This window comes from Emydura macquarii, unplaced genomic scaffold (assembly GCF_026122565.2).
Source record: "Emydura macquarii macquarii isolate MOO-44397 ecotype Brisbane River unplaced genomic scaffold, CSIRO-AGI_Emac_v2 contig_691, whole genome shotgun sequence".
Classification (NCBI taxonomy): Eukaryota; Metazoa; Chordata; order Testudines; family Chelidae; genus Emydura; species Emydura macquarii.
In genome coordinates this window covers 17004120-17026308 of record NW_027130828.1, presented here as the reverse complement: position 1 = coordinate 17026308, position 22189 = coordinate 17004120, and the positions used below count along the sequence as shown (strand labels likewise).

At 43.4% G+C, this 22189-nt stretch overlaps 1 protein-coding gene across 1 annotated transcript in view; it reads left to right on the top strand.

Moving 5' to 3' along the window:
- The window catches only part of CACNA1B (calcium voltage-gated channel subunit alpha1 B), a 433344-nt gene that overhangs the window by 256282 nt on the left and 154873 nt on the right, over nt 1-22189 (top strand). Inside the window, exons 9-13 of the mRNA XM_067542172.1 lie at nt 3505-3561; nt 4342-4413; nt 6190-6279; nt 9494-9703; nt 21311-21423. Of these exons, the coding sequence (XP_067398273.1) occupies nt 3505-3561; nt 4342-4413; nt 6190-6279; nt 9494-9703; nt 21311-21423 (542 nt within the window). The remainder of the gene's footprint in view (nt 1-3504; nt 3562-4341; nt 4414-6189; nt 6280-9493; nt 9704-21310; nt 21424-22189) is intronic.

Below are 22189 nucleotides of genomic sequence, written 5' to 3'. Positions count from 1 at the left end.
CATATGGTAAAAGATATTAGTTACAGGGTGCCAGGCTCCTCCATTGACCCGCCCAGTCAGCAAGTTTAAAAACCTGCGCAAAGTTGCTGAAGTTGCTCTGGTGTATTGTGGCAAGTGCAGCTCTTAATCTTCACCCCGGGTATTAGGCAGATGGGCGTGACTCTCTAGAGAGGGAACTTTTGGGAGCTAGGACAGAGAAGAAGGACCTGGAAGGAAAACCTAAGATGAAACAAGTTTGGGGTGGATGCTTTGGCTGAGGTTTACTTTGTGGTGTTGTATTTTGTCACTGGTAAAGCCAAACCCTGGGAAGCGGTTTTGTTGGGGAAGAAATTCAGGGTCTATGTGCTCTGAGGACAGAGTAAGGACCCATCTGATTTATGGTGCTGTTCTGTGAGGGGAAAGCTTGTAATAAAGGTGAAACATGTCTGTAGTAAGTTGTCACATCACATAACTCCCAAATTCCTACTAGGATCTATTGTTAGGACTTCTGAACCCTGACTCTCCTGATTTTGGTTGACCCTTTTGTCAGTCTATCTGCTGGGGGACATACTCATGTGCCATGACATTGTAATGTTAGTACATCATGCTGCGTCAATACCTCGTCACAGCTCCACCTGGTTATATGGTCCCATTGTTCACAAACCTCAAAGACTTGAGACTCATTACTGTTCTTCAAGTGATGTCCCTGGGAGGGTAAATAACTAGAGAAGATCTTACTTGTGAGCTCACTAAACATGAGGTCAGTCAAAAAGGGAGAAGTAAGACTTTATTCCCTTTGCTCAGTCAGTCATTTCTGAAAAGTGGAAATAGAAACGTGTTTTGTTCCTGCGCTGAGATGAATCCAGTGTAGAATGTACATGGGGCTTCCATTTAACAAGGTGTTTTTCTGGGGAGTTTTAATAGAGTCTGTAATAAGATTAAATTAAAAATAAGGTTCCTCATAGTAGCAGTGAGTTCCCCATTCTATGCCTAGATCAGACCTGGGATAAGCACATGCAACTCCATACAGTTGTATATACTTACGCCAGGTCTGAATTTAGCCCATTGAGTCTAATGATGTCTGGATGACAGTCCCCTGTGTCTCTTTGCTAGCTCAGTGTCTGCAGCACTCACCTTGGCCAGCATGTCAGGTACAGTAGTCCACGATGTAATGCATTTTAGTCTCTTGTTTATCGACTTCGGGTTCTGAACTATGTTGCTCCTGCAGCAGGGCCAGTTGGCAGCAAATCTCACAAGCACCAGGGCACGCCTCTTCGTATCATTTCTTCATATTCTTTATTTCAGTTGCAAACAATAAGCTTAAATCCAAACCCAAGCCTGACCATTGGATTTTAGTTTTCACTGTAACTTAATGTATCTAGCTTGGTTAAATGAGGCTCGCAGAGAAGCTGTAGATAAAGACCTGAAGTATAAGGGTACATAGTCCGACTTGCAGCCAATAGAAGATGGTTCTATATTGTACATTTACTAAGCCTTGGCTCATTCAGAAGTAAAGTGGACAAAGTGATGGGGGTTCTGTTACTTTCCTTAGGAGACTATTCCACAGCCTATGAGACCTCACAGTCATGGACAGCTCCTTTATTTAATTTGTCCCAGTGCCCCCAGTGAATACCCCTTTTTGCTATGTTAAATTATTCCTCTTCCTCCTATTTTAGATGTATCACATTCCCCTTGAGTTGTCACTTAGCTATATTTTACTCATCATCTTCTCCCCCTCCCCCCACAAGCACACCCCTAAACATTTTCACAGCTCCTCTCTGAACTACCTTCAAGTTGTGAGTATCTTTTGGGTACTGAGCTGTCCAGTGATGTTCAGGTGGAGTCACACCTGAGCCATCTAGAAAGGCTTTTTCTATTTTCCTGTTCTCTCATGTGATGCATCTATATATGTGCCCAAAATTGTATTGGCCTCATCGGCTGCCTTGTAAAACTGCAAACTGATCTATCGTTTGCTGTTTGTGATCACCTGCCAGTCTCTGTCAGCGACACTGCTTCCTAGAGTTCTCCCTCTCGCTGACTGTATGTGTCTCTGATTCATTTGCACTCAGATGAATTAATCTGCATTTTCCAAAGTTGAATCTCATTTTGCTCTTTTCTGCCCATGTTTCTAATCTCTCTGTCCCTTTGCACTATTTCTTCTTTCAGGTTTGTGTCTTTTCATTAGTGTAGCAGAATTCACTAACTCTTCCAGATCATTAATAAAGATATTTTAAGAGGGTTGTTAACATCCAGCCTTCTAGTATCCCTCTAGACAGCTCCCTCAACTAGTAAGTTCTTTGCTGTTTAGTCTGTTTCTTTAGACAAATCTAAAATGATTGAAATTGTCTTTTCAAGTAGGATACTTTACTAAATCCAAGAGCACATTCATGCTGAAGAACATGAAGAAAATTACAATTTAGAATGTCAAAGTCTGGTGAGGTACACCAGTTTCTTCTTAAAAATGCCTCCAACAATTCAGTATTGTAGAGTAATAAGCCAAAACACTGTAGAACTATTTCTACAAACTCTGGTCATCTGGATTGTTGCTGTAGAATATATAGAGCATAGTTTCATTGGGATAGAATTTGGCCTACTCTCTAGCAAGTAAAAGCAGAACAGGTTCCATTCTTTGGCTTCAGTCAATACTAAGTTGCTACATTATGGGAAAACACAATCAACTATGCCAGTTTTGGAGACAGTTATATAAATATGGAAAACCAAAAAAGTATACCAATTCTTTTCATGTGTATTATATAGTTTTAACAGTGACAACGCAATGGTGACTTCTTGACTCTATTGAAGTCCATTGGAGTTTTGTCACGGACTTCAGTGGAGCTGTGATTTCACCCAGTATTTATCATTTATCAAGGCATCATTATGCATCATTATGTACAGGATCACTTTGCTGGTATGCAGTGGCAAACATGGCTTGTATCTTCTACCGAGGATGAGTTGCAGATCAGTGCAGAGTTGCCTTAAGTCCTGGCATTGATGAGTATCTCAGAGACATAGTAATGGCAAACGGCCTCTTTCACTTCTGGCGTGATGTTTCGAATTTGACTGAGAGTGATAGTACTATACTTAGTGGCAGTATGTCACTGAGATGCAATTATGCCTATGCAGTTCTTAGGTCCAGGTTTGGAGTGGATGGCAGCAATTGCTTTCCAGATACTCTCCACTGCAAGCAAGTAGGTGGGGCCTGGATAGAGACGTGTGAGCAAAGCCAGCGCTCTGCCGTCATACTTGTCTGAGGAGGTGGCTTGGTGAAGGGAGGAAAGCAAGCTGCAACCTTTCAAGAGTTTTAATCACTTGCTTTCCTCCCTGGAGCAAGAGAGGAGCAAGGGAGTAATTATGACTCTCGGAGCTGCCCCTCACTCAGCGCTGAGTCTAAAGACTCAGTCTCATTGGGCGGTATGGGGAGCTCAGACTGCGGCAAATGTCCTCACCCACTGCATCCCAGTCAGTGACCTTTACAATGAAAAGGCAACCAATCCAGCATTGAGTGCTGCTATTTCCCTTTTTCAGAGGAAGTGATGCTGGCAGAAGAAGACAAGAATGCAGAAGAGAAGTCCCCACTGGACGGTAGGCTGCTTTGCCTTGTACTTTTCCTCTTGCACTATATGAGAGGTTTCTATGCCGTGTGCTGATGTGGTTTCTACTCTGGCCCAGCGGGTGTAAGCACCATACCTTTGCATGCAGTTGAAAATGCTGATCCCAGCCTTGGAGGAAATCCAGCTAAAAATTCCTTCTTCCTGCGTAGGACCTCTCAAGGTTTCAGGTGGACAATCGGCAGCTTTGTGACACGTTGTTCTGGGATGGGGATCCACACTTGGGAACTGCCAGACTCCTTGGTATAATTATGGGGGTCTGGTGTGCAAACGGCCCCCTACCAGCCTCTGGGCAGCATGGAGGGATGAGTCTACTTGTAGCTTTGAGGGAAAAGCTTCAGTGTGAATGCCAGCAGAAATAAATAAAGGCAGGGCTCAAAACCAAAGTTTTTTAATGGATTTGACAAAGAGACTAAGACCCCTGTTACTTTTAAGCAGTAAGACATAGCAGGGTGTGGTGATCCTATCCAATCTCGCGTATGTCTACTATTTTTATGACTCCTGGGGGTCTAATGTTAGCAGGATAACTCGAGGTATTAAGATTTCTGACACAGGTGCAGTGAGAATATGGAGACTGTTCTCCCCTTCCCTCTGACATCAAGCTCTTAGGATGTTACAGACAGTGAACGTTCAGTTAAAGACTCTTCCCTCTCCCTTTTCTGACCATCTTTCGTCCTCCTGTGTCTCCTCCTTTTCCATTCCCTCCCTGCCCCTCCCCTTCTCTTTTTTTGTTTCTCCTCCCATTTACTGTCAGGGAGGGCCGCCTCCGAAGGGCCAATTCAGCAAGGCACAGCACCGGCGGAGACTGGCGGCAGCAGCTACAACAGTGAGTGGATTGAAAATCAACAGGGGGTTAGGTGGAACAGTGTGGGTTGATGCTTTTTGCTTGTGGCTTCAGATCCTGAGTACTGTAGGTCACTAGGAACAAGATGTTTGCTGGGATTTATCCAAATCCCACCTGGCCACTGGTCCACTATACGAAACGATCACAAAATCTGGTATGCTTTGGAGTGGTTGGTGATCTGCACTCAGGAGAGGCCCCGGAGTGGAAAAGCAGGGGGTATGGCAGGTCAGGTTTGAGGTGCATTGACAGAGCTTTGGGACGGGGAGGAAGTTTTGCACAGTGCTTGGCTGTAGACGGTGCGGTTGATGCCTCATTGTAATGAGCGCCTGGTATGGAGGAATAGCTTTACAAGAGGGGAGTTGTGTGAATAAAATAGAGATGGGCTTACGCCACAGAATTCAGACCCATATATTTAATGCCCCAAAGCTGGGACCTGTTGGTATCTAGGATTTATGTTCAGTTTGTTATAAAGTTGGTATATGCAAAATTTGGATCCCGATCCCAGTTCCGATTAGAACCCTTCACCCTCCAAAGTTTGGATACTTGTGAGTCTGAGGGGTTGGGGTGAGCCCATCTCTAATGGAATTACATATTCATAAGAAGGATTTCAGTACCGAGGATTTCAGTCACCGAGGAAGTGATGCACCCATCGCTCAACCATAGCAATGCAGTAGGTGTAGGAGGAGGATCCCCTGTTTGCATTACCCTGAACCCCAATTATCCTCAGGGCAGTTCTGACCTAGCAGATTTCCTATATGTCCCCAGTTAACAGTATGTATCACCACACCATGGAGTGTCTTACTGCTGGTATCAAATGGTGTTTAATCATTATAATGTTTTTAAACTCTTACCAAGACAGTATCAAAATGTTTTCTGATAGTTCTCAAGGTTCCAAGGCAGGTGGTCTAGGGCTCAGAATAGGGTTAGCGAGGCAGCGATTCCATTCTGTTCCTGGCTTTGCCACTGACATGTTCTGTGTCCTTGGGCAAATCAGTTAATCTCTCTGTGCCTCAGTTTGTCCATCTGTAAAACAGGAATAGTGATATTTACCTACCTCATAAAAGGGGTCACCGGATCAGGCTTATGTTTTCAAAAAGTTTTGACATCCCCATATGGAAAGTATTGCACAGTGGGTGCCATTAAAAAGGTATTTACCATGTGGTAGTATTTGCTTACCCGTGGTATTTCATATGCTTAAGGCAATATACAGTGGCAAAGTATGTATACTGGAATAGAGCGAATGTTGACTTTTTAATGATGCACCCTGTAGAAAAGCAGAGTATCAATATGAATATGTTAATAGACGATAACACTGTCCCATATCTCATCATGGCTCAATTAACCAAGCAAAATCTCTCCTCTGCATATGCTTTTGTTTAATATAAATATCACTCCAGTAGCTATGCTGAAATGAATAATGGTGAAAATGCCCGGCTTCTGAGCTCTAAGAAGCTACCAGATATTTTTCTTCCCCACCGCCTTTCCACTTCAGTTGCATTGAGGCGTAGGTGGACAGAAGTCCTGTTGGGCAAACCTTCAAGATTGAGAAGGTTAAATAAATAATGACCCTGCCATCAAAGCCTGCAGAGGCCTCAGCACACAGCCATAGGTTGATTGATTTGCTATGGCTTATCCTTCTATGGCAGCTTTTAGCTAGCATTGAGAAGGAAATACAAGCCCCCGAGAATGAGAGGTGGAGAGAGGATTGGCTACAGAATGTTTATAGTGCTTTTTTGTTGTTGTTTGATTTGCATGCAGTGTTGAAAAGAGCTACAATAAAGAAGAGCAAAAATGACCTGATTCATGCTGAAGAGGGGGAGGACCATTTCACAGACATTTGTTCTGTTGGTGAGTACTGGCCCTGCGTTCTCTGGCGATGTTAAGAACTCGGGCAAAGTGCTTTCATGTCACACTCCTCTGAGCTATTCCTTTGTTTCAACAGACTGCACTTAATTGCTAGAACCCCTGGACGTTTTAGTGTCCGGCCCTTAAAAAGAAATGTGGCTTGAAAGTACAGTGAGCCTAGCTGCACTCTACGACTTTCACTGTGCTGCAGCATTGTTCACACGGCATGCTACTGCACAAGCTGGTGCGCTGTAGAGTCAGACCATGACTTGCTGTGCAGCAACTTGCTATGTAGACAGGCCCGAAGAGATTCTAAGGGTTTTTATTTTTTTTCATAAGGAGCTGATCACTGGAGGTAATTGCTGTACAGCACATTTGTGTGACTCTGCAACCCACCATCACATCCCCAGGTATCCCCCCAGATTAGCCATAAGACAGTCAAACTGCTCAACCTGCTGAAATTGGTAGGAGAGTTTTGTTGCTGGAGAAATCACAGCATTATTGGGTGGGATTTTTTGTTTTTGGAGGGAGGTGGAGTTGCTGTGTGTGTGGCAGAAGATTCACAGTGCTACAGCCAGGGGCGTGCACAAGGGTGGACAATCAGGGGCCCGGGCCCCCCAGTAATCTTGGGGGAACAGAACTCCTCCAGCCCCAGGGCCGCAGCGGGAATTCGCTCTCCCCACTGCGGCCCCGGAGCCAGAGGAGCTCTGTGCCCGTCCAAAAGCGGTCACATTTAAATTCCTGTGCACACCCCTGGTTACAGCATTTACTTATTGCCATGAGAACATATAGGGAGCTTTTAATCATTTTTAACTCCCCTCGGGCTCCAGAAACTCATGTCACTTGAGCAATTCTCTGCACCTAGCACCTGACACAGCAGATCTGATGGAAGCAGGAGCAGTTGCACTCATGGATAATCTGACAGTGAACTGGGAACCGTTTATTGAGTGTATGGTCAGAAAAATATCTGCAATACCCCCTTTTCTGTATAATTGGTTCATCCATTTGGGAAAAGTGTATTTAGTAAAGTATGGCACATGGTGGAGAAGAAGAAACAAATACAGCAGAGAAAACTGAAAGTGCTGCAGGCTGTGGAAGAGACATTTTACCCTCTGGAAATGCATGAAACTGCATATCATAATCAAAACATACTGGGGTTTATGTACAAAGTGTATATGCAATGAGGGTTTTTTCTGATGTTTTCTTTATGCTGTAGTAACATATCTGTCTGATGTGACTTAAAGGTCATGGTAGAACTAACAATCTAATTACAAAGTGTGATGTAAATGTGCTGACCAGTGTAGTAGTTGCATTGATGAGCCTCTTGCCAGCTGTTACCTGAACAAGTTGCTTTGTAATTCAATTAAAAGTGCCTCCAAGAACCTTATAGTCACATGATAAAGCTGTATAACAATAAACATCATTCACAATGTGCCTTCTGAAATAATTTTTTAATCCACAGTTTATTTTCTCACTTCTCTTTGCACTTTTTCTGTGCTGATAAAACCCCAATGGTAGATCCTGGCTCCCTTGTGCTAGGAACACTAGATGCTGAAACAGAAACATCAGCACTGGAATAGTCTGCCAGTTCAGCACCGTGAATGCCTAACGTCTGGCATGGTTTTCCAAGGAAAGGGCAAAATTCTGCTCTCAGAAGCACATGGCGAATCTGTATTCTCTTACTGAGCCAAACCCCAATCTGATTTACACCAGGTGACCAGGGTAAATCCAAACTAACCTGGTTCACTTCAGTGAAGTGACTCCCGCTTTAGACCAGTTGAACTGAATGCAGGATTTGGTTCATTTTGTTATCTCAGACAGGTGTACGTCTCAAGAGTAGAGTGGAATATCTGTGTACAGGTCTCCTGGGCAACTTTGACAGCAGAGGTTTGCCCTGAGTTCTTGAGAGGTCTGTATTTACAGAATAACAGCAGAACTTTGACACAGCTTTCTTCGTGGCCTGTGGTTAAATCTGTCACCTTGAAGGGCAATATAAATACGGAGAAATTCTTTGGTGCAGCAAGAAATATTATAAAACTAATAGTGCTAATTAGCACCTCATGCATTTCTACAATGCCTATCATTGCAATATGGACACTTTAATCTACAACTCTTCTCTTCTTTCAAGTATCTATTTTTAAAGGTCTGATCTGACTCTTAATTAGGATTTCAGACAAAATGTGAAATGCAGCCATAGCAGGCAGGGCAAATGTGAGTCAACACACCTGCCATTGAGTACTGCGTCTGAGGTCAAATCCTGCCCTGTGTTGTGCAGGTGCATGAGTTGAAGGAGGGATGTAGGGAGCCTTTTCCCTCAGCACAAGCACTGGGGCAAGATCTCTGCCACCACTCAGGGTATTAGGAGGAGACACCGGCGTCTGCGCTGGCTAGCACTCCACAGCTTCTAGGGGATTCAGCGTGCCAAGCTAGGAGGTGAGCATGGGGCTCTTTCCCCTCCAGCTAGCCAGTGCCTGTGCTTCTCTGTACAGAAGGCACAAGCTGAGGTTGCATCCTTCCCCTTTTTTGAAGGAGGAATAAAGGGTGCTCAGAATTGCTTCTCTGCACCCTGGCCAGTGCAGTGATGGGGAGCAGAGAAGCAATCACGTACGTCTTCTGTCCCAGCATTCCTGACAATCAGCGCACCATGCTGTGACTCACACTGTGCTGCTCCTTGGAGCTGGACTGCAGGGTGCCATGCTCCACATGCTGCTAACCATGGCATTCAGGCTTCCTGGCGGGGAGAAGGGATAGACCTGTGTCACAAGTAACAGAGTAAGTGCCATGCTGCCCATAGCTTTTAACCTGGCCAGTCACAGCTCAGGATTTAAGAGTTTAGGCTAGGATTTCTAAAGTTATTTATAGGGGTTGAGTGCAGAATTCCCTTTGAAAGGCAATGGGAGCTGAGCATCTGACACCATTAGGCTCTTTTCAAATCCCAGTGTTAATCTGTTGGGCTGGCCTGGGCAAATTGATGTCTCTTGCAGCTCATTGTAAATATGGCCACGTTAGTGCTTAGTTGCATTTCCAGAGCGGGGAGAGATTCTTCTGCCCAGATCCTCAAAGGTATTTAGGCACCTAACTGTCACTGATTTCAGTTAGGCATCTAAATACCTTTGAGGGTCTGGGCCTTTTGTGGTTGTGATTTTCAGTTTCTCCCTCCCCCGTTATCTTCCTGCATTTAGCATGACGACGATCCCTTCTGTCTCCCAATGCCCAGGGTCTCCATTTGCACGTGCCAGTCTGAAAAGCGGTAAGAATGAGAGCTCCTCATATTTCCGGAGGAAAGAGAAGATGTTCCGGTTCTTCATCCGGCGCATGGTGAAAGCACAAAGCTTCTACTGGATCGTCCTGTGTGTCGTCACCCTGAACACGCTGTGCGTCGCCATGGTGCATTATGACCAGCCAGAGGGGCTCACCAACGCTTTGTGTGAGTGTCAGGATCAGAGTCATATTCTGTCTGGTCTTCCCACTCCCTACTGTCTGAGCGCTCGCTCCACATTTCCATTACCACCTGCAGCCTTGAGGTCTTTTGTAACTTCTTATGCCCCATGGAGGAGTTTCACAAATAAATTACTAAGTGGCTCCAAGAAACACCAGAGAAAGTGGACAATGGGCTCTAAAAAACAGCCCAAGACACATCCTTGACCTGTAATAATCACCTACAAACTTGGTGAACATCACAGGAGGATTTGGCGGAGGAGGGGGAGGTTTGTGGGATGGGCAAAAAACATTTACTTGGGCCCCTCTCAGCAGCTTCATAAGTTTCTCGCGCCGTCTTCACCTGTGGCTGTCTAGAAAGCCTCGGGATTCAAACCCCACCCAGGAGATGTATAGCTTGTCCTCAGATCTCCTTGTGTTCAGTATATAGTAGACCATTTTTGATAGTAGAATATATGACGGTAATATAGATGCTGAGGTCCACTTGATATCAACTTGTGCAGGGGACAGTTCCACTTAATAGAAACAGTATTCCCTGCACCAAAACATTGTACGCTAATTCAGTCCAATTGTGCCAATTAATATCAAACCGTCTCTGAACGTGCACTTGTTCAGAAAGTAGCTTTCCATGAGAGCACTTGCCTTAATAAACTAGGCGTGGCCAGTGAGGAGAACTGTAATAGTACCCTACAGCAAATCACACTGTGAAAATATGTCCCATACACATATAAGCAATAACACATGGCAGGAGGGCAGTTATATCATATGCCTGTGCATATTGGATGTGTTTTAGCCTGATGCCGTCAGTTACCCATTAGCATGGGCATTCAGTACTGTATAAAGGGTCTTGCAGTGTTACTGCTTTTTTAAAGTGTGTAATGTTTTATTTGGTAATGAATAGCCAATGAATCCTCCTCTCTGCAATTAAACCCTTTATGCAGTTAAACCTCTGCTGATCATATTCTTGCTTTCACAGTGCCCTTTTTTAAACAAAAGTAGGAGCAGCCCTGCTCATCTAAAGGTTGCAAGATTTGACCCAAAACCTCCTGAAAGATTGTGTTTGGATAACTGAGAATTTAAACATACAGTGGCACTAAATTTGGGGCACCATCAATATCTCCCTCAGAGGTTGGGGCGGGTTCAGTTTTACCATGAGGTAGAAAAACAGGGCTGCATTGTCTGTATGTATCTGACAAAGAATTCAGGTCAGATAGCTAGACGTTGACTAGCACAGAGCACAAAACAACTGCTGAGCAGAAGATAAGTTGTAGGGCCTGATTCTGGCCTCATAATGGATCAAAGGTACAATCAGTGAAGATACATCGGTGTAAAACGGTCATGAGGGAGATCACAGTCAGACCCTTGAAGTTTAGTTCTATGACAGAAGAGCTCATGGGTATCGTGAACTTGAGGGTGGAAATGGGGTCTTAGACCCACAACAATTTAGAGTTGCACAACATTTCCATACCCTGTAATTGAGTTCCCCCATGTACTGTTCTCTCCCTGCCTCCAAGCTCTCTCCCTATCCTGTAGCCCCTCTCCGCAGAGGGACATGGTGAGAAGGGCACCATATGTCCGACTGTTCAAACTGCATGATGCACTTTCCAAGATTTCCCATTGGATGTGGAGCTCTGGACTCCAATCCTGCTCCCACTGAAGTCACCTGCACAACTCCCATTGGGGTCAGGCCCCAGATTTTCAGCTCTTTGGCTGGAATTTTCAGAAGGGCTCAGAATTTGCAGCTGGAGCCAGAATGTAAGCGCTTCGCTCCAATGCAGGCGCTTCAAAAAGCGGCCAGATTTTCAAAACGGCTCAGCATGCATGTGTAGACGAACAGTTAGCATTCAGCAAGCTGGGGTGTGCTTCTCCAGCATGCCGCACACTTCCTGTCTGTGTAGAATCTGTTGCATTAAAAGTTCCTTAGTGCGCTGCAGGGTCCCAATGGACCGGTAGCATAACGCATGGTATGCTGAAGTGTGGTACCATTACATTTCGGTGTGCTGTGCACTAAGTGTTCATTTAGACAAGCCCAGCTTGCTAGGTGCTAATCTCACTGCACGTATCACGATGGGAACTGCTGAACACTGAGCACTTTTGAAAATCTGGCCCCAGTTGTGCAAGCTGCACCTTTGAAAACCTGGCCCTTCGTGTGCTGAAGTTTCTTGGACTAATATGAAGATCAGGGAAGCTGGAAGTGGACTCTTGGTCCAGTTTGATCAGCCTCATGCTGCTGGGGATCAGTCTGGCGAGGTAATCAGTATGCTGGCCTGGACTAACAGATCATTTAAGCACTTGCTTGATTTTAAGCACATGAGTAGTCCCATTCGGTGAAATCCTGGTCCCGTTAAAATCACTGACAAACTCCAATCAACTTCAATGGGGCTTGGACTTCACCCATTGAGTTTAATGGGGCTGCTTAAAGTTAAGCATGTTCTTTGCTGGATTGGGCCAACCTTGCGTGATTAAGCCCTGGCACCAATATGTGGAATTCAGAAGTGGATTATCGATTCAGGGATCACAGGCAAATTTTTCCAAACCAGAAAGAAAATTAAAAGATGGGGAAAAACCAATACAAATTAAAAAAGATACTTAAACCAGAATAATTTAGGAACTAAGCTTTCCTATCTTAAAATAATTGTAAAAAAGGTTAACTTTTGAAGTCTTCCCTTTCCCTCAGCCTAAAAGGGTGAGGCTACTGGTTATTGTGTCCTCAAAGAAGTCCTGCTAATGTTTACTGAAATATTTGATAATACCAGGTAATTGAAAGCTATAATGAGAGATGGGTGAAAGGGAGAAATAAATCCTTTCAACTCTTCTTCTCCAGCAGGATTTAGAGTGAAAATGGAGACAGAAGACAGAGGTAAATCAGTCCTGCCTATTCGTTTTCTGAGGTCTGGTCTACACTGCCGTCAAAATTTGATGGCAGTCAACAGGAGTAATGCAAACTACACAGAGTAGTTTGCGTAACTCTCGTCGACTTCGTAACTTCCCTTTAGCGCGCTGTCTCCACTGTGCTGCGCCGATGGGAAATATGTATTCGTCGACGCAGCGCTATGCTTTTTGGGGAGGTGGTTTTATTAGATTGACTTCTGGATCGATTGAGCATTTCTTCACTGCAGCTCAATCGAACCGGAAAAATCCATCTGATGGTGGCAAATTTGCTGCTGTCATTGTGTACATAGCCTGAATTTAATAGTGAAAATAATGGAGTAGAGCTGCAAAGCAATTAGAAATCTCAAGTTCAGGATTTCTTTCCAAACTGGAACTAGAAATGGCTAGAAAATGTTTTTAAATCTTTAATTCTAAAAAGAAGATTTTTGATTTCTAAACATGCCTTCTGGAACTGACTTACGCAGTAATTTTTCTGAGGGAATGTTTAAAAAAGAATGTCAGCTGAAATCCATTTTGTTTTGTTATCCAAACTCACACTGAAAAAGTGCTCACGTTAACTGGTATTAAAGATGCATTTCCTGATGAGGGAGAGAAAAAATCTAGCATAAAAGTCAGAGGTTAAGGATCCAATTTATCTCAGTGGGGACAAAATGGGGCACACTCCAACCCTACTAAAATGCATACTGTGCCGTGATAGCAGTAACTCTTGAGAAAAGGAGTCTACCAGAAATGACCCCCTATCATAAGACAGAGGCCAAGTGATTAATAATTTTGAGTCACTTAGTTCTGGATACCCAATTTGAGATGCCTTAAAGCAGCTTGAGTTTCAGAAAGTGCAGAGCACCTGCTCTCTGAAAACCAGGCTCCTTTGCGGAGTCTGGAGTTGACCCACCCAGAAATAGAAATACCCAAAATCACCAGTTGCTTTTGAAAATCTCAACCAGGGTGCTCTAATCTGTGCATTTAGGATGCCACCCAACTGGAAATCATAGTTGACCCCTGTGATTGATTTGTTTTCAATGGGAGTGGCAAAGAAATGTTTCTCTGTCCATCTGTTCCTTGGCTCTGAATATTCAGTATCTTCCCAACCAGAGACGCTCTCTCTCCTTTCTGTCCCATATAGTTTTCTGTGGTTTGCATTATCATTTCCTATGACACCTTCTTTATAGCATTTGCAGGCCAGACACCTTTGTATAGCTTCCCATACCCACAAATAAATCCCTGGGTGGTGCTAAGGAAACACCAGAGGAAGTGGGCCATGTGTTGTTAGAAACAGCAGCCTGACACATTCTTGGCATGGGGCTGTGGAAATTAGAGGTGGTTCTAAACCAAAACTCTAGCTACAAACTCCCACAAACTTTGTGGAAGTTCAGATCCAGGTGTGAGCTTTTTGTCTCAAGCCTATCTCTAGTTAGAATATTATAAACTGTGAGATTGGTGACTGTAAGAGAAAAGGAGCCTTGGACATGGAGAATGAATGTCAGCCATAGAAATTCTAAGTGAAAGTGCAATAGCTTGTGACTCTAGCCTCATTCTAGAGGCTGGAAAGGATGATATTTCAATTAAGGAAGGGTGCAGTGGTTAGATGGACCTGAACCTTGAAATGAAATTCCAGCTGAACTCAGATCCAATATTTTTTGAAGCTCAAATAAGCGTGGTTAACTCCTTGTTCATAATTTTCATTTGCTTTTGCACCTCCTGTGTTTGTCTGAGACCAGTAGCAGAAGTGCCACCATGCTGTGTGACAAGGCTATTCTTGCAGTATTTCCAGCCTGTCTGTTAGCATTGAGTAACGGAACCTCATGAGGAAAAAAAACCCAACTGTTCGTGTCATTTTCAGACCAGAGAGATCCAGAAAAGAATCTAGGCTCCGAAGTGATTAACAAACCCTGCTCTTCCTGTAAGAGGGTTCAAAGCTTCAGAAATGCAGATAGGAACTTTTCCAAATGTTAGAGGTGATAAGATCCGGTGTTTTTATTTAGGCCTGTCTCTACATTGAACCGTAGGCACTCTAATTATCCCTGTGTCCAATGGATTTGTGAATGAACCCTGGATGTAACCGGGCTATCAAGGAGTGACAGTGGCACTGAACGAGATTCCACAAAACCAGGAGAATTGCAACATCTTATGGAAACACACAGAAAAATCCTTTGCCACAAGAGAGAGAGGCTTTAAAAGTCATCCTTAAGATGAATCCACAGTGAGTGAGCCTCACTCTAAAGGAGTGAGACTTGTAAGGTCTGATGTAGAACCTGAGAAATGTCACTGCCTCTAATCAGATTGTTTCATGGAGTTTGCTTATAATTGAACTTGAAAGGAGTCTTGTGAACTGCAATAGGCAGGAGTCCGAGGAGTCAAGTCAAGTCTAGGAGAGCCTGCATCAACCTGAAACTCAACCAGGCACCCTCTAATTCAATTACACCTGTCCCTCTGGGAAGCATTTAATTACATTACAAATGTATTTTACCTAATGAATAGATGGTGAGAGCCTTTGGGTCTGCATTGATGTTCCTCTCCCCCCCCATTCTTTTAACTTTCCTGTTGTTGAAATGCTCTGATTAACTTTCTCTGCTTGATATTTCCTGTTCTCTTCACTGCTTTGAAACGGACTGTAGGAGCGTTAAGAAATTAATTGGAATGTTTGTTTAGTTTCACTTTTGTTTAGTAGCATCTGTGTTCTGTGAATTCTTTGGACACAGGTCCTCAGTGAATAGCAGAAGATATCCATATGCCTCCAGGTCCACTGGAAAAAGAGCCATTCCCGTTGGGATGCAACGGAGTGATTGAGCAACAAAACGACAGATGAAATTCAGTGTTGATAAATGCAAAATAATGCACATTGGAAAACATAATCCCAACTCTACATATAAAATGATGGGATCTAAGTTAGCTGTTATCCCTCAAGAAAGAGATCTTGGAGTCATTGTGGATAGTTCTCTGAAAACATCCACTCAATGTGCAGCAGCAGTCAAAAAAGCTAACAGGAACCACTTGGAAAGGGATAGCTAATAATACAGTAAATATCGTAATGCCACTATATAAACCATGGTATTGATACATGGTATCGAATACTGCGTGCAGTTCTGGTTGACCCATCTCAAAAAAGATATGTTAAAAATGGAAAAGGTACAGAGAAGGGCAACAAAAATGATTAAGGGTATAAAAAAACTTCCATGTGAGAAGAGATTAAAAAGACTGAGACTATTCAGCTTGGAAAAGAGATGACTAAGGGAAAATATGATAGAGGTCTATAAAATCATGACTGGTGTAGAGAAAATGAATAAGGAAGTGTTATTTACCCCTTCACATAACTCAAGAACCAGGGAATCGCCCAATGAAATTAATAGGCAATAGGTTTAAAACAAACAAAAGGAAGTAATTCTTCACACAATGCACTGTCAGTTGTTGGCAAGCGACGTTGTGAAGGCCAAAAGTATAAATGGGATAAAAAAAGAATTAGGTAAGTTCCTGACTATTATCAAAGATGGTCAGTGATACAACCCCATGCTCCGAGTGTTCCTAAGGCTCTGACTGCCAAGTGCTGGGACTGGATGGCAGGGGATAGCTCACTTAATGATTACCCTGTTCTGTTCATTCCCTTTGAAGCATTTGTCATTGGATGCTGTTGGAAGACAGGATACTGGGCTACATGGACCATTGGTCTGACTCAGTATGGTCGTTCTTATGTTCTGAGATCTGGAGTAGGCACTTGAACTTCTTGGATGTTTTTGGACCATTTTCCAATTTTTCTCTTCTGCAGAGAAAGCACATCAGTGTCATGCTATAAATATTATGGGTCTGTTGTGCAGGTTCTCTTCCTCAAAGAGCAGACCTTTGGTTGGTGGCCTAGGTGAAATAGGTTGCCATTCCTGGTGGACAGGTTTCCGTCACACAACCACCTACCGTCACTGTTTGCGTTAATTGCCACTGTCACTGGCATTCTGAAGAGGAAGAGATTTCTGATCGCGGACAACTCTTTAATCTAGCACAAAAAGGCATAATGAGAGCCAGTGGTTGGAAGCTGATGCACGACGAAGTCAGATTAGAAAAAAGGCACACATTTTCAGTGAGGGTAATTAACATTGGAAAAACTTAACTAGGCATGTGGTGGATTTTCCATCACTTACAGTTTTTAAATCAAGACTGGGTGTTTTCCTAAAAGAAATGCTACAGCTCAATCGGACGTCATGGGCTTGATGCAGAAGTTCTGTGAGGTTCTATGGCCTATATTATGCAGGAGATCAGAAAAGATTATCTCAATTGTCTCCTGGCCTTAAAATCTATACATCTATGGAAGAAGACTAAGGAACAAATGGATCATAGGGACTGGACTGTCCTTTCACTTCTTTAGGTAAGTTTGGCTGGGCAACACGTAGGGAAGTCTCACATTGCTGCTGCCTTTGCTTTTCTTTAGCTACCACCAATGGAGGTTGACATTCTCCAGGGCTGTCAATCTAGCACCTTACACCTTCCCTCAATATACTTTAAAAATGAAATGTTAAAAAAGGCTGAAAAATATCTATCTATCTATCTATCTATCTAAATTTTTAGGAAATCGGAAACTCAATCAAGATATTTTGGCCATAACGGTCTAAGAACTTGTCTTGTCTCTTTTCTTTCGTGCACTGCGCTGTGCTTAACCAAATGTATTATGCAATTAGTTTCTTGATGATATCGTATTTGCCTTTGAAGTAGAGGCCCAGCTCCCTCTGGATATAAATATGCAACATTTGCAATCGAAAGAAAAAAGGTTTCTGAAACATGCATATTTATTTATGTCTGCTGATTATTTCAAGCCTGCTCTCCTCAAGAAGAGAAGGAGGTTTGGACCTGGGGCTCTTTCCTGGTTAGAGGCTTCCACACAGAGGAAGAGCAAATAAACCTGCTAGCAGCATTCCCAGCTCCTGCACCTAATGACATCAGACTTCCAGACAGTGCGGAAATGGAATTAATTCGTTGGTGATTGACAAAAAAGAGCCACTAACTACCTAATTCAGATGTATGGGGCAAAATGATACCAGCATGGCCTTTGCCAGTAGCACAAATTTTAAATTAAATTAGACTATTTGTATCAAACTATTTTCCCCTTAAATTGAGTTACAGAATGCTTCTGTTTAAGGGAGATTAAATTAAATTTAGGGCCTGAATACCAGGAGGTCCAAACAATGAAATTGCATTTTCAATTATATGGGCAGGACCATGTCAGAAGAAATCCTGTTTTGGATCCGTCAGCTAGAGAAGCTGATTCATTCTGAGTCACTCTCTTGTACTCAAGGAGTTAAGTGCTTTCGTTTTTCTCTGCATCCTTCCATCCGCCTTTCCTTTACTGCCTGTATGTTGCCTTGTGGAGCCAGGGCCCATGGCAGCTGGTGACCATTGAGACACTGCTGCTACTGCTAGCGTTGAACTCTGGGACCAGGTGCCACTGAGTATGGTTCTGTATGCGAGAATCATTCACTCTGAAATGGCGTTTGGTTTCTTCTCCCAGGGGTGCAAAGAGGAGATCTGGAATAGGCACTCCAGCTTCTTGGCTGTTTCTTTGACTTTTACATCTGTTACTTCCATTTCTTGCCAAGTACCTTAAAAAAGCCCAGATCTATCTATCTACTGAGCCTGTGTTGTGTTTTGCTGTATATAAATAGGTAGAGTGCAAGACTGTTATATGCCTGTTGTAGTGTGGTCTAGTGGGTAGAGCACTGGACTGAGAGTCAGGAGACTGTGGCTCTATTTCTGACTCTGCCATTGTCTTGCTGGGTGACCTGGGGCAAGTCACTTCCCCTCTCTGTACCTCTAAAATGGGGATAATGATGCTAATCTCCTTTGTAAAGTGCTTTGAGCTCTACTGAGGAAAATTGCTGTGTAAGAGCTAGAGATTATTATACCTAGATGGATTCTCACACCTAGCTAGGATTTATCTCCAGTGCAACTTCCTGGTTTCACTCAGAAAGCATAGCTATTTTAAAAACTTTTTGGGTAAATTTGATGCTCTTGAAAGCAAGAAACGAACAGAGTTGTCTAGAATTAGATAGAACAGGCATGATGATGCAAATTCCCCAACCCACCTTAGACCTGACCTGACCTGAAGCTCCCCTTGCTGCTTCATGTCTTGTCTCCTCAGAGGTAGAGACTTCTGTCTGTTTCAGAGCATGTGGTGGAACAGATATCCTTGAAGGGACAGAAGGATTCCACTAAACACATTGCACTTGTGCATTGAGGGCCACATCCTTTGGTCTGACTGAATTCTATTGAAAGGGACCTGGAATTCTGTCCAAGGGCTAAGGAGAGTTGGAATCACAAAGCTTAAAGGGCAGCTGTCGACAGAAGAGTGACTATGTAAATAGGCCATGGGAGTTCCATATTCTATATCAGTTTTTATAATGCACTCACCACTGTAGCATCTGAACACCTTCCAGCCGTGCATTAAGCACTGAGCTTAATATCGGTCATGTGGTTTGTTTTCTCATCCTTTCCCCAGGAGGAGAACTGTGTGTGCAGTGGAGTGTTTTGTTTTGGTAGAGTTTTGCTCTTGATATTTCTTTTTAAAAAATGTTCCACAGTTACTCTTTCTCAGTGACCTCCAGATCCAACCCAGCTCATTTTTTAAAAGGTTCCAGAGTTACTCTTTCTCAGTGACTTCTGGATCCAACCTGCTCAATTTACGAAGCAATAGGTAGTTTTTTCTATAGCTGTGACTTCTGCAAATTCAATCAGACTTGAAAAATCCAGCTGGATTTTTCTTCTGCCCCTTACATCACCATCGTTGATAAAAAACTTTCCAATCAAAAACTTACCTGACTGTTTTGTTGGGGATGCATGGGGCAGAATGAAAACCAACTCACTATCTCCAAGCTGTATACATTCTGCAGGGCTAACGAAAGGAAACAGTGCTTTGAGTCAGTAGTAAAGTCAGCACCTTGGACACTGAATACAGGATGCAATTCTGTTAAATAAGAAGGTGTCATTTTTACATATGGTAAAATTTGCAAAAGCACCTAAATCCCATTTTCAAAAATGCCAATATCATTTAGGCACCTAAATTCCATTGACTTTCAATGATACTTGGCCTTCTAAGTGACTTAAGTGTGTTTGTGACCTAAATCAGTTAGTTATCAAAAGTGCCATTGAAAATCAATGGAGCTTAGACATCTGACACAGGCACTTTTGAAAATAGGACTTAAATACTTTTAAACATTTTCTCATCGTCATTTTTAAGACCATTATCACACCTGGAAAAAGATGATTTTTCAGCTATAGCACATCTAATTTAACCAATGATCTAAAGGGACTTAAAGGGACTCCTTGGTTGTGCTAGCAATGCCTTTGATCACAGATTTGTACTAGCAATACCTCTGATCACAGCTTTTTGCATGTTTGAGCAAACTGGGTAACTGCCCATTATACTATATAGATGCAACCGTTGGAAGAATTTATCAAGGGGCATGGCAGATTTTCCATTAATGACCATTTTTAAATGAACATTGGAAGTCTCTCTAAAAGATCTGCTCTAGGAATGATTTTGGGGAAATTCTCTGGCCTGTGCAATATAGGAGACTAGATGATCACAATGGCCCCTCTTGGTCTTGGAGTCTGTGAATCTACTACCCATTTGAAAGAGCAATTGACAGGTCTGTGTAATTGCGCATGAATATTATGGGTGGAGTTAAGGGAGGCCTTTATAAACAGCCCCAGAAACCTTTTTCTCAAAGTGCTTTTCAAAGCGTTGACAGGATTTCTCAAAGCTCACATGCCAAACTTCTCACCAGGCCTGGCGACAGAGTGGATGGCAATTGCCCAGGGGCCCAGCAATTTAAAAGGGCCCAGGCCATGGGTGGCGGGTGAAGCTTCCCCTCGGCTAGCTACCCGTCCCACCTCTTCTGCCCGCGGCCCTGCCCACATTCCACCCCCACTCTGCCCAGGCCCCCCCTCCTCCCCCACTTGACCCCCTCCCTGCTTGCTGCGTGTCCCTCAGTCCTTCCCACCACCACTTGCTGCATCCCTCCTGCCCTTTGCTAAGACCCCCTCCTCTCCTCCACACCCTGCCTTCCACCAGGACCCCTGTAGCTCGCACTCTCTGCCCCTCCCCTGAGCCGAGCTTATTTATTATGTGCCATGCAGGTTACCGCCTCCTCAGCCTCCCGGAATCTGCTACTCAGCCTCCTGTGTTCATTAGTAATCTCCCTGGGGTGTCCAAGGGACCTGGGATGCTGAGTAGCAGATACCGCCTCCTCAGCTGCCTGGGAACCCTGCATGGCACATAATAAATAAGCATAAACTTCCGGCAGAAGCCCACTCCAATGTGTTTAATACTGGTGCTGTAACTGGGGGGTGGGGGGAAGTAAACTAGATCAAGCAACACCACAGTTTACGGGTAGTGGGTTCTAATGTCTTATCAATAGGATAAAAAGTAGTGTCGTAAAGCTCAGCCATCCCTTTCTAGGGAGGCCATTGACTGTTCTGCTGTGGAGCCCAGAATTGTTGTCAGCAGGCCTGCTTGCCACAGCAGAGTTGAAACTGCCCCTTGCATAATATGCCTCCCCTATCCGTATGCAGAGATAATTACGTGAAAGGGGTCTAATGTAGTTACCTTCCCATTGCAGAAGGGTTTTCAACCAGCAGTAGGCAGTCCATGCCGGAGCTGTTGCATTGTATTATTTCGGCCTAGCAGAACCTCATTAACTGATTCTGCCACTTTGCTGGCTTCTAGATTTTGCAGAGTTTGTTTTCCTGGGTCTGTTCCTTACTGAGATGTCCTTGAAGATGTATGGACTGGGGCCAAGAAATTACTTCCACTCCTCATTCAACTGCTTTGACTTTGGGGTAAGTTGACATCAGCTGCACACACCAATGCTGTGTGTAAGCGCCTCCTTTACTGAGTGGTGTTATACGGTTATCAGTAAGTGCAAAGACAATGGGCACATTTTACAGGGATTGGCTACTCCTCTCTCACTTCCCCATAAGAATCAAGCATACAGTGAGATTGGGGGTTGGCATCTAGGGGGAGCCATGCTGAGATACATAAACAGGACAAAACTTCAAAGAAGGGGTGGGTTTTATTCCATAAAATATACCAAGCCAGCAACAAACAGCTTTTGATCAAAACCACAGTTTCCTTAAAGCCATCCAGCCCTCTGGCCTCTAACCAGACAGCCAAGTCAAATATCATAGGGATTACTGAAAATCTTATCTAGCACGTTTTTTTTTTTTTTTTTTTTTTTTTTTTTTTTTTTTTTTTAAAGAGTTCTACCAATCCCAAAAGATTGGACACATTACCAACCTGGTCAATGCATAGTTCAGATCTTACCCAAATAACACGTTTCAAGCCAATGCTTATTAACTAAGCTAATACCTATTTTTAAAAAAGGAAAGGGAGTAATAGTTAAAAGATCATTATACATATACAGATGAAAATAAAGTTCTTCGGTCAGTTTCACAGCAAAGATGATTAATTGCTGGATTGTAAGAGTTCTTAATTTGCAAAAGCCTTTAGAAATCACCGAAACAGCTTGAAGGTGATCAGTCCTTGTTTAAAGCTTCCTTGTTAGAAATCCAGTCCAGAGAAAAGAAGCAGGAAGCGAAGACCAAA